The sequence below is a fragment of the Chanos chanos genome, chromosome 15 (assembly GCF_902362185.1).
Source record: "Chanos chanos chromosome 15, fChaCha1.1, whole genome shotgun sequence".
In the NCBI taxonomy this organism is placed as follows: Eukaryota; Metazoa; Chordata; class Actinopteri; order Gonorynchiformes; family Chanidae; genus Chanos; species Chanos chanos.
In genome coordinates this window covers 15,614,866-15,626,884 of record NC_044509.1, presented here as the reverse complement: position 1 = coordinate 15,626,884, position 12,019 = coordinate 15,614,866, and the positions used below count along the sequence as shown (strand labels likewise).

General features: G+C 43.1%; 1 protein-coding gene across 1 annotated transcript; it reads right to left on the bottom strand.

Moving 5' to 3' along the window:
- Positions 1-362: 362 nt before the first annotated feature.
- On the bottom strand, positions 363-1,671 carry ovca2 (OVCA2 serine hydrolase domain containing). Its single transcript, XM_030792946.1, has 2 exons — positions 1,481-1,671; positions 363-1,073 (listed from the first exon to the last, which is right to left on the bottom strand). Exons 1-2 carry the CDS (start codon positions 1,644-1,646, stop codon positions 556-558), a joined length of 684 nt encoding a protein of 227 aa, XP_030648806.1. The 5' UTR covers positions 1,647-1,671; the 3' UTR covers positions 363-555.
- Between the last annotated feature and the right edge of the window lie 10,348 nt (positions 1,672-12,019).

Below are 12,019 nucleotides of genomic sequence, written 5' to 3'. Positions count from 1 at the left end.
AATCTCCTTTACAAGATACACATGTACTAAATGAGACAGAAACAGCCTGTGTAAGAAGATGAAGAACTATTGCAGATTTGAAGCTTGTTAAATGAACCCAAGTAGGAGAATTATATTTCACACATTACCAAAAGGGGTTCTATGCTTTTTGTTAAGACCGGGAATGTATTTCTTTCATTTATACAAAACTGCAACACTTTCAGAATAACAAAAATAACTGTGAATAAGCGTGAGAATAAGCACGTATTACCTCAATTTACAGAGCGGTTTACATAGGTGAGGCAGAAAAACAGGCATCAGGAAAAAAAAAGGACCAAACAGTGATTAGAAATAATAACTTCTTTATTTGTCTTATTTCCCCTGAGTAAAGCAACAGCATTGATTTGTCCACACAGTAAAGTCATTGCACAGTACTCGTCTGGCTTAATGTAAGACTGGTCAAGGGTCAAACGAATGAGTCGAAGCACAGTTGTTCTGCAGACAAACATGTTTCACCATCCTCAGTGACACAGATCAAGTCAAAGGATGTCACTGTGTGTCACTTTCGTTCTCCAGCTACTGAAACTTTCTGAGAAACTCCTGATAGGTCTGCCTGTGAGCAGAGGCTGCTGGGACAAAGTGTCCACCAGGATGGGTCAGGGTTTGAGCCCCGTCGAAAACGGGGAGCAGATCTCGACTCATCTGCTCCGGGATCACGCGGTCCTCCTGTCCGAACACGTGCAGCGAAGGTAACGTGATCGCCGGGCCGTCGTAGAACCGTCTGTGCTGGGCACACGCGCTCCGGAACCCGGCCACCAGTATGGCGAAGCGGAACCTGAAGTCTGGTTCCAGTTTCTGTTCCTGCAAAGAACACAACATGGCCACGAAGGCCGCGCCCTGACTGAAACCCAGGATACCGTCAAAAGGGCCCTGCTCTTTCACTGCCGCTCTGACGGCATCCACGCTCTCCTCCAGCCCCAAGCTCTCCTCGCACTCCTGCCTGGCGTCGAAGCTCACGGCCTGGGTGTCTGAAAACCACCATCCCCGCTGATCCTCATCACCACAGCCGGCTGCTTTCTCCTGCTCCTGAGAAACTGATGGGGGGGGTGAAATGTGCGGAGGAGTTTAAGTCATGCATTTAAAAATACCCACACAAATGCACAAAATACACACAAAAACGCCCTCCTTTAGTGTGACTCCAAATATCAGAGACATTTACAGCACTGATTTAAAAGAATTGTATCGAGGTGAAAGCATATTTGACGACATTTTTGACTAATGTAATTATCTGTCGCTATAAAGTTAAAGAGGAGGCGAAAATACTAATTTACTAAGAGATAATTACCTCTAGAGTGGCATTATCCTATACGACAAATGTTAGCAAATCATTGTCTTGTAAATCATCGTCTCATTTATCGAGCTCAAACTGTAAGCAGAAATGAACTTTGAAAGGCACTGATTTGAAAAGGCAAAGCAGGAACACGACCAGTAAGTTACCCACTGTCACCACGAGCAGGGACCTGATGTGGTGCACTTATATACACCAGATCCACTTGCTTCTTCAAAAGTTTCCTCAAGGCACCCGTCTTCTCCCGAAAAGAGCTGGCATTCTGACGATAACCATGAATGCAAAGGATTCGGAGCGGCAGGGCTGCGGAGCCGGACATAACAGCCGTTACGATATATTTTATTTGTTTCTTCTTTTTCTTCTTCTTCTTCTTCTTCTTCTTCTTCTTCTTCTTCTTCTTCTTCTTTGAACTTTTACGGTTATGATAATCACTTCTAATCAATGAATTAATGTGTAACGTGAAAGTGATATGAAACTGTCAAAATCACGCTTCCCGTATGTGCTACTGTTTATTTCCGCCGTAGGAAACGAATTAATTTTAAGGTTCCGCAAGAGATTTATAGTCTGTGCATATAACTATCATATCAGCAACAAGATCTGCTCAGACAATTACAGGCTTCGTTTTCATTTTTTGTGACATTTTGTTGTGGGACACATACACATGAAAGAGTTGGTGTCTTTTATATTACATTGTGCCTTGTGTCATTCAGTAATATCTCGGTTATATACGATGCTGAAGTATATAATCAGATTAAAAGATTTCTTGATGATTTTCATTGGTGAAATTCAAGTAGTCCTATCATCTATAAGGACAACAATTAATATCCTCTCGTAATACGGGGTGGGGAGGGGGGAAACAAAAGTAAGGCTGCAGTGCCAATTTATGGACAACAGGGGGAGCTAGACAGCTTTCCACAGAGTTTCCTTTCTGCATCTTGGCAACGGCTCCTCTGAAGTTGGAGATTTCACATAAATGGTCAGTGTGAAATTCATCCATATTTACCAGCATCATCCTCTCAGAGATCCCATACAAACAGGGCCCAAACCAAAGCAAAAGTTCTGCTAAGAGCATTGAAGGGAAGTAGACTAAAATATATTTCTGCGGCACTTTTTTTGGCTGCGTAACGCAATCCATCAATGCAGCCAAATTAATGCTGAATTGCCTCTTGATTCAGATCATGTTAACATGTCCCACTTTTATAAGTCCATCACTTCGAGGAGCAGTACACACTTAAACCAGCAAAGTATGTCAGTACGTCAGGTTTGGGGTCAATTCAGAAATGAATTCATAAATGATATTAGTATCAGTTTGAGTGAAACTGGACAGTGAATTTGGAATTGGGGAAAACCGCGAGGAAACAGAGCTGAAACTGAAGTGAATTTACCATTCCACAACATTCAGTTCAGTCTGGTTTTAGGTGCTGTTTTTGAATGGTGAACACAGATCTCGCCCTTGGAACACAGATTGGTCGTTTATCTGTCTGCGTTTTGTCTCAGATTTTAATGACCATTCAAAAAAAAAAAAATGCATCCTGGATTTATTTGAATACAGACTTGTCACAGTAACAGTGTAAACCAACAATAATGAGTTTTTAATGTTAGAACGCCAAATGAAACCTTTTAAACTAACCTTGCACAAAATGTCTTTTAAAAACGAATTGCATCTTAGTTCTTGTAATTCAAGTTAAGTCCCATGGTGCCAATTCAAATCCAGCATTAAAAAAAAAAAAAGAAAAAACGACATTGGAATTCACCATCAGTTCTCATCTCGATGCACAATTGACGCCAGCGCTGTGAAATGTGCCTGAGCGTATTTGCGTGGTCGGGAGAAGATGGAAGGCCACGGAAGGCCTCTGTAGTAGGAGAGAGAACATATTGAGTTATGGACTTTAAAAGCAGAGAGAGAGAGACAGAGAGAGAGAGAGAGAGAGAGAGAGAGAGAGAGAGAGTAAGTACAGAACTAAAATGGGAGAAGCGGGGACAGCCAGGTTTAAAGGAGGAGAATGAAGCAGGGAGACGGTGAATGTGTAACGGAGAGATACCTATTCTCCATGGAGCTACCCTACTTAACAGACTGACAGACAGAGAGGGAGAGACGGATTGAGCAGGAGGAGAAGGCTGGTGTGGAGAGAGAGAGAGAGAGAGAGAGAGAGAGAGAGAAACAGGAGTGGTTAAGTGCAGGGTTATAAATGAGCTTGTTTCATGTCTGTGGTAGAATCGGAGGGAATTGTTCTCTCAGTGAAACAGAGTTGTGGAAAGCAGGCTTTTTTTTTCTTTTTCTTTTTTTCTCTTTTTGCACCAAGTCTAACTCAGACACATCACAGCTCCTCTAATGCTGCGTTTTCTGCGACGTGCTCTGAATGGGAGCGTTCCACTGCTCCTTGGTTACACAGCAAATTACACACACACAACCCCTTTTGAACCTTGGTTCATCTCAAGGTCTTGTCCCATCAGAGTTAAAAAGAGTTTCTCCTTGCCATGGTTGAGGTCTCCAGCTTAGCATTCCTGCAACGCTGCTTTGTGCTTTGTGTCACTTGTAAAAGCATTACAACACAAAAAACTGAATTGTCTTGAAAATAGAAATAGAATGAGATGTACTTAGGGAGGAGTCTAGCGGACAATTAAGAAAAGGGAGCGAAAGCAAAAGAAAGGGAAGACAGTGGAAGCGATTGTATAAAGGGGGAGGCAATAGCTATATAAATGACAGGTCTGAAAATAAGGGAATGTATGACAAAAACAATGAGGACACAGTATTGTCAGATGGAACTGCATTAAGAGCCCAGGAGTGTTTGACAGGAACCTTCTCGTTCTCATCACTGAAATACCACAACCATCCAGCACATCGTAGCCCACTGGCTGGAGGCATTAATCATTAACCCTGTGAGCTGAAAGGTAACATTCTTAACTGCTTCACCAGCTTGTTGGCCACATCCATTACCTCCACCTCTGTGTGACCTTTTAACCTTTGCAGAGTGCCTGTGGCTGAAAGGCACCAGTGGATCTGACCCAATCCCCATGCATGACCATACATGGGCTCTAGTCGGTCCGGGTTCCTCTCGTCTCCGTAGAAACTAAGGTACCGCAATCATTTTTGCCGTAGCCTGCTGGATCACCTTGCTGCAAACTTTCTTGCTTTGCACATATTGCTGACTAAGCAAAGCAACACAAACTGTGCCTAAAGCATTCGTTATTATTAAATAGAATTTAGGGATTTCCTGGTACAATCCAGAATGTTTGAGTATCAAGGGAAACAAATATCTTTTAAGCCTCTAAATACCACGGGTAAGAGAACTAACAGTTTAGGGGAGAAAAAATGCAGTCGTCAGAAAAACGCGAGTTTAAGCCTCTAACATGTATTCAGTCCTGGAGAAAAAAAAAAAGATTCCTATTTATTCAAGATGACTTTTTATGTTGACATCACCCTTTGAGTATTACTAATCTTATTAGACACATATTTCAGAGCCCTTCAGGTCTGATGATGCTGGTAATCGGGAAATGGCATAATGTTTTTCCTGACGCAGTGTTTTTTTCTTTTTTCTTTTTTAAGCTGCTGCTACTGCCGAATATGAATGATTCCACCTTTACTGCAAATGCCATAAACACACACACACACACACACACACACACACACACACGCACACACGCACACACACACACACACACACACACACACACACACACACACACACACACACCATATACACACACACACACACACGCCATAAACACACACACACACACACACACACACACACACACACACACACACACACACACACGCCATAAACACACACACACACACACACACGCCATAAACACACACACACACACACACACATGCCATAAACACACACACACACACACACACGCCATAAACACACACACAAACTTGCTTTTGATTTTGTCATACCCAAATCCTGTGTTAGCCTCATATTGTAAACAGCTGTAGTTACTAAGGCAGAGGTAAGTGATCAGCTAACAGCAGACAGAGCAAAGTTCATCCTAAGATCCCTTCAGATGTTAAACAAGACGTTATCTGATTGCTCTTAATCAGTGTTTCCCACAGTGTGGTCAACGATGCTACTGTAATGATCCTTTGTGGATTGTGGTGAAAGATGATTAAACAAATGTTTATATTACTGCAAAAGCTTGTAGGCAAATAAATGCAATTAATTAAATGCAAAACTATACTCTAAATGTGCAGTAAAACAGGAATAAAGTTATACTGATTTTTCATTGTTTGTTTTTCTTCTACAGATTTGAGGTGTGCTGGGGAATATGTGGAAATGTGTGTGTGAGAGAGAGCAAGAGAGAGAGAGAGACAGAGAGACAGAGACAGAGAATGTGTGTGTGTGTGTGTGTGTATTCAGAGGAGAGAGAGAGAGAAAGAGAGAGAGAGAGAGCGAGCAAGAGAGAGAGCATGCTTTAAGCAATAATTAAGCCAACTTTTGAAGTGATGCATCATGTTAACTGAAATGAGAATCTGAGGGGAAAAAAAGCTGGTTAATTAGTGCTCAAAACATTTCTTTGCCTCCCCCCCTCTCTCTCTCTCTCTCTCTCTCTCTCTCTCTGTGAGCATCATTGTCTCATAAGTGTTCTCTGTCTCTTCTCTTCCCTTCACATCTCTTGAGGTCGTTTCACATGAAAAGGATGTGAAGCAGAACCTGGCACAGCACTGACTACACCAGCACCATCCAGCCACCCTCACCCTCACCCTCACCTCCACCCTCTCCTCCACCCTCATCTCCACCTTCACCCTCACCTCCACCTTCACCCTCACCTCCACCCTCACCTCCACCTTCACCCTCACCTCCACCCTCACCCTCACCTCCACCTTCACCCTCACCTCCACCCTCACCCTCACCTCCACGCTCACCCTCACTTCCACCCTCACCTCCACCCTCACCCTCATCTCCACCCTCACCTCCACCTTCATCTCCACCCTCACCCTCACCTCCACCCTCATCTCCACCCTCACCCTCACCTCCACCCTCATCTCCACCCTCACCCTCACCTCCACCTTCATCTCCACCCTCACCCTCACCTCCACCCTCATCTCCACCCTTTCATATTGTACAGTATGACTCTACAGTGGGCGTATTCTCATCTACATTAGCGCAGCATCTTTCTGCTCTTCTTACCCGTGCTCTGAACTCCTCAAAAAACACTGTTTAATATTCACCATGATCGTCCTAGGATAGATGAGTCATGAGTGGAACCCAAATAAATAAGACCTGGCCTGGGGCAAGCTTTTCTCTGTCCGCGCCTGTTTGTGTGGGTTATTCCAGAAAGAAGTTGTCAGGGGGCAGGTAGAGGGCTCCTGCTTCAGTAGACCCAGTACCAAAGCCCTGGTGACACTCTGAGGCAGAATGTTAATGAAATGTAAAAGAGAAGATTGCCCTCGCACACAAATGCACACATGCGCGCGCACACACACATACACACACACACACGCAACATGCACAGATGCATGTGCACACATATCCTAGATACTCACACACACACACACACACTCTTATGGATGCACACATATACACATTTTCTAGAGACTCACACACATACACACACACACACACACACACACACACTCAAAGAGCATGGCTCTTTTCCAGTCTCTCTGACACAGGAGACACAAATGCACACACACACGCACACACACACACACACACACTCGCCTCAGCAGCAGGATGCAGCACGTAATTTTCCAGGGACAGTGGAAAAAGCAACGGTGAATATGTGAGTAGACGTGTAACATGGTAAGAGAGTGTGTTGAGTGGACTCAGGCAGAATGCACATGAGAGAAAAGTCCGGGGGAGCGTTCAGGTTCACTGCAGCGTGCTCACGTGGGGAATGGAGATATGGGGCATGTTCAGTTTGTCTCTATGATCGGCCTTTGATCACCTGTCTCTCATCTATCCCGGGTTTGTCACTTACGTGATGGAAATAGCCCTGGAGCCTCCGGAGGAGCGCCATGGACAAAGAAAGCACTTACATCATTGTCACTATCTCTGTGTTTTCTTAACATCTGGACCTAAACCCGACAAGACCACATTTTTACAGCCAAATCCATTAATGTATGTTGAAATAAATGTGTTTGTAAGTGGAAATCCAGTGTACTGAATGTTTGTGTGCCTGCACATATGTATGTATGTATGTATCTGTGTGATTAAATGCATGCATGCCTGTATGCTTGTATAATGGAGTGAATGTATGTTGGAGTGGGTTCATTTAGAATGCATGCGAGAGAATAGCAGACTCTATCTGTTGTGGTCATGTGCTTGTTGTGGAGGGAATGTTCAGAGTCTGTCTCAGATCACTCTCTGGTCACGTGTCCTTCAGAACCCCCTAAAGTGGGCTAAGGCGATAGAGTTCAACCAGTTCTGTGTCCACATAAATTTAGCATCAGAACAGACCCACGCATTAATGTTTGGGGACCAAATCCATTATTCAGTTTAAAATTACAGTACACTGCGTTTAATCTAGCAACCAACTGACCAGCCCGAATCCTTTCAAATCACCGTACGTAAATACCCTGTCCCACATTACAGATAATGTCTCGAATGAAAAGGTTGACACGCCGCGTGAACTCGCGTTGCCACGCGAGCGCGTTCCAGCAACTGATCTCCCCAATCCAAATTCATAACTGCACTCAGACGATGCCTCGCGCTTGGGTGCAGACGCGCACTCTGGCTCTACAGCAAACTGCAAATTGCAAATTGCAAATTGCGTGGGAGTCGAGTCATGCCACAACAAACTACGTGCAAAGCATTGTTTTCATAATAGACAACGTTTTTTTCTTGTTGCTATGGTTTAGGCCTATTGTTTATTTTTGCAAAGTACACACATCACCACATATGCGAGAGGTAAATTAATATTAAACGCGTTTATGATTTTTAGTATGGTTTATTTTTGAGCTGCTGTTATCCAGAGATTATTACTTTTTAACTTCCACAGTGGACTAAGAGAATGTCTGTTTGGATCTAATTATCAAAAAATGAAGAAGTGAGGAACAGCGGGAAAACAAACAAACAAACAAACAAACAAACAAACAAACAAACAAATACATTATGTGGTGTAATTTCAAGGCCGCTGCTGGCCATTTGGGTGCCCTGAGTGTAACTTCTTTGTGGTGAAAGTGCAACTGCTTTGGGAAGTGCAATCTTATTTAAACTGAAGAAATATATTTTCATTACAAATGTTACAAATAAGAAAACCATAAGAAAACTATACAATAAATGTGGCATATATATTACAATATAGCACTAACTACAGAACAGGCAAAAAAACCCCACCCCCCCTCCACAAAATCAATAAAAAGATATTTACATTGTGTGTCTGTTGTCAGTTTTGGAATGGAAGCCCCCTCACGTGCCACAGCAAACGTGCGTCAGAGACAAATCATAAAACTGCCTGCGCACAAAATTAAATGGATAATACAAATATTTCTCTGATTGCTAATCCATTAAGTTTCATAAAACGTTGTGCGTCAATGATTACAGTACAAAGGCGGACTGTTATTTCTAGATTTGTCAATAAGAGCCAGGAACATTTAACTCAGAAACTTTCCGTGCGCACTGGCTGTTTTGGCGGACTTTAGAATTTGGTCTCTCGATTTCCTTTTGGCTGTTAGGTTGCCAAGCGACGACAGCCTCAAATAATCTTTTACACTTATTCGGCGGACTTCCGATCTGTGCATTTTTCGTGTAACTTGTGTAGCTTGTTAGTTTACGTTTGCGCGTTAATGTTTTGGTGCCCCCTTTGGCACTTGGTGCCCTGCGCACAGCGCGTGACGTGCGTGTACGTAGCGGCCGCCCTGTGTATTTTGACACCCTTTTCCCTGTTAAGACCACGGAAAACGTTTATTTCCTTTTCAGTCACACCTGGAACGGCCCGATGGTCCAGCTATCCTCAACATTCAGGTAGAAAATTCACTTTAGCATTTTCTTTACGACAGACAGTCAGACAAAGGAGCCGTTTTGGCCAGATGTTTCGAAATGTATTGAACGGCAAGTGGTAGGGTAAACTAAAAGTATTTGTCTTAGTTAGAGGATTTATATTAAAAACAGTACACTTTCTTGTCAGAAGATAATAACCCTACCAACATATTGTGTTACCGTGTGGTTAAGGCACGCGTTTGAGGAGCAGCAAGTAGCTGCGTTACCGGAGCAATTAGACACACTTTAAATACCTCCCCTGGGGACAGCTGGATCGCTGTTCTCCATTACACCTTTTTATGATCTCTCTCTCTCTCTCTCTCTCTCCCTCTCTCTGTGCCTCCGGTCAAAACAAAGCTTACACGGGAGGATGATGGAGCGAGGTTTAAGAAAAAACTGCAAAGTGAATGGGTTTGATCTTCCTTTGAGGAACGTTTATTACAGAACAGCACAGGTGGTAAGCATGGATGACAAATAAGTTACATTTTTCATGAGTAATCTCAATTTAAAGTCTATGCGTATACATTTGAATTTCGCACAGGAGTAATCTGTTTAGTGAAATCGATCTTAGACACTCCCCAAACAAGCTATTTCAGACTTCAGCATAGACCTACTTGAGCATTTTACTGTCGAAATGATAAACAGTTTTTTTTTTTTTTTTTTAAATCTCTCAAGGACAAGAGAATCCCCCAGTTTCTCTTCTGTCAAGAGAGAGCTTTGCTCGAATCATGTTTGTCTATAAAGGATTCTATGGATGCAAATAAAAGATAATGACACGTGTTTTTGTTTTGTTTTGTTTTTCTGAGAACTTCCTGACGGGTTACGACTGGTGGATCGATGCAAGCCGTGTTTAAAATGCATGTGTGCGGTGCTTCATTTCCCTCTTCCTTCAAGCCATTCATGCTCTCTTTCTATCGCGGCACGCGGCGATGCTCTGCGCGTTCACCTCTGTACAAACTGCTGAGACTGTTTGTCAGCTTCGATTAGCTTCCGTCTGATTTGTTCTCCCGTCGTCTCGTTGGCTCACACCTGGCCGTGATGAGGGCCTTCCGTCTGACTGGGCTCTCATCACAGGTGAGACCAATTACAGCTCCGCTTCTGAGGGCCTGTAACATGGCCCAAATGAAGAAGAAAAGGGGCTCAATTAACCAATATTAATGTCCCTGTTTATAAATCCTGACTGATTCTAGCTCGCCAAGAACTCTCTCTCTCTCTCTTGCTCTCTCTCTCTCTGCCTCTCTCTCTCTCTCTCTGCCTCCAGTCAAAACAAAGTCAAGGCATTGGTAAAGACAAGGATTATTATTGAATTCAGTTTTTACAAAGAAACGAAAGACTTTGTGCAATAATGGTGCTACAAAGGTGTACTTTGCTCTGTAGTAAATGGGGAGTTGTTCTGTGCCAGTGTGTGGTGCTGAGGGTGTGTGGGGTGATTCATTAATTTGGGGAGATGAATTATTAGGAAATGAAGCGTATTTCATTTTCTCTGTTGATTGAATAAAAGTTTTTGTTGAAAATCAGATCTCTCTCTCTCTCCCTCTCTCTCCCCCTTCTGTCTGTCTATGTGGCCAATCACTTATCAGGTTAATGGTACTGCCTATTGCACATCTACAGAACAGTTTGTCATTCCAGCACTGGTTGCACCCTGGACCAGGGGGAGTAAAAGTCTGTGTAATATGACAAGGTAATATGATTAAATGTACAATATGTGATATTATTAAATGTGTTGAATTGTACATTGTATAAGATTGTTCTAATTAAAGTTGCATATGATAACTGGGGGTGGGTTGCTGAAAACACATTCTTTGTCCTTTCATCTTAAGATAGCGCTGAGATGTTTTGGAACAGTTCCAATCATTCAAATACAGCTAATACACATTCATCACATGTCTGGTTTTAAGTTTACAGTAACAGAAATGAATTGTCATTTTCTCGAGTTTGTCATGGATCAAATGCCCCTTTAAGAGAATGTAACAGAGAGAAAGTGAGACGAAAAGAGGGAGAACTCGCCTCAGGTTCTGTTAGATGTTTAATCTGTTATATGCTACAGAATCATATAGATTTGTTTCCCTAATGTTCTGTCACATGATGTGTGTTCCCATGGCAACCCATTGGAGACTCCACCCAGCAAGAGAGTGTCTGCCACTGGCCAGAGAACACCTGCCTGTGATCATCATGGATTTGACCATCGAAGCTCTGCGAGTTTACAGAGAATTTACTCAAGTCTTGAGTCATCTTAAGTAGGCATGTTCAGTTCTGAGACGTGCGGCCACAAAAGCTTTCATCGTGAGCTTAGGGTCAGTCCATCCTGCCCCCTCCATCTTATTCCTTCTCGTCAACCGAATGTTCATTTTTGCTTGACCTAGTATGAAATTCAACATACACTTTTTAAATTTTTTTTATACCTTGTAATTGAACTTTGGTCTGAACATGAGGACTTTGTCAGTTAATGTCTCCGCAAATCCCCCGCACCATTCTCCCAGTACCTCAAAGAGCCCACTAAGTCTATTGCACTGCAAAAAAGATGGTCAGTTCTCTCCTCTGCCTGACACAAAGGGCAACCCTGAGAGAGAGAGAGAGAGAGAGAGAGAGGGAGAGCTGCAACAGTGAGGTTGTTGTGTGTGTGTGTGTGCGCGCGTGTATTTAACAGAGAAAGAGAGGAACAGAGAGGGGGAGAGAGAGAGAGAGAGAGAGAGAGAGAGAGAGAGGGAGGGAGGGTGGAGAGATGTGAAATCCTCATGAATGTGATGGGGATTAGACA

What these genes read in the sequence shown, in the direction of transcription:
- ovca2 (XM_030792946.1), bottom strand. Translation starts at nt 1,646, where the DNA reads ATGTCCGGCTCCGCAGCCCTGCCGCTCCGAATCCTTTGCATTCATGGT. An exon ending in GGTCCCTGCTCGTGGTGACA is followed by an intron (nt 1,074 to 1,480) that starts GTGGGTAACTTA and finishes CCCCCCCATCAG; the next exon opens with TTTCTCAGGAGCAGGAGAAA.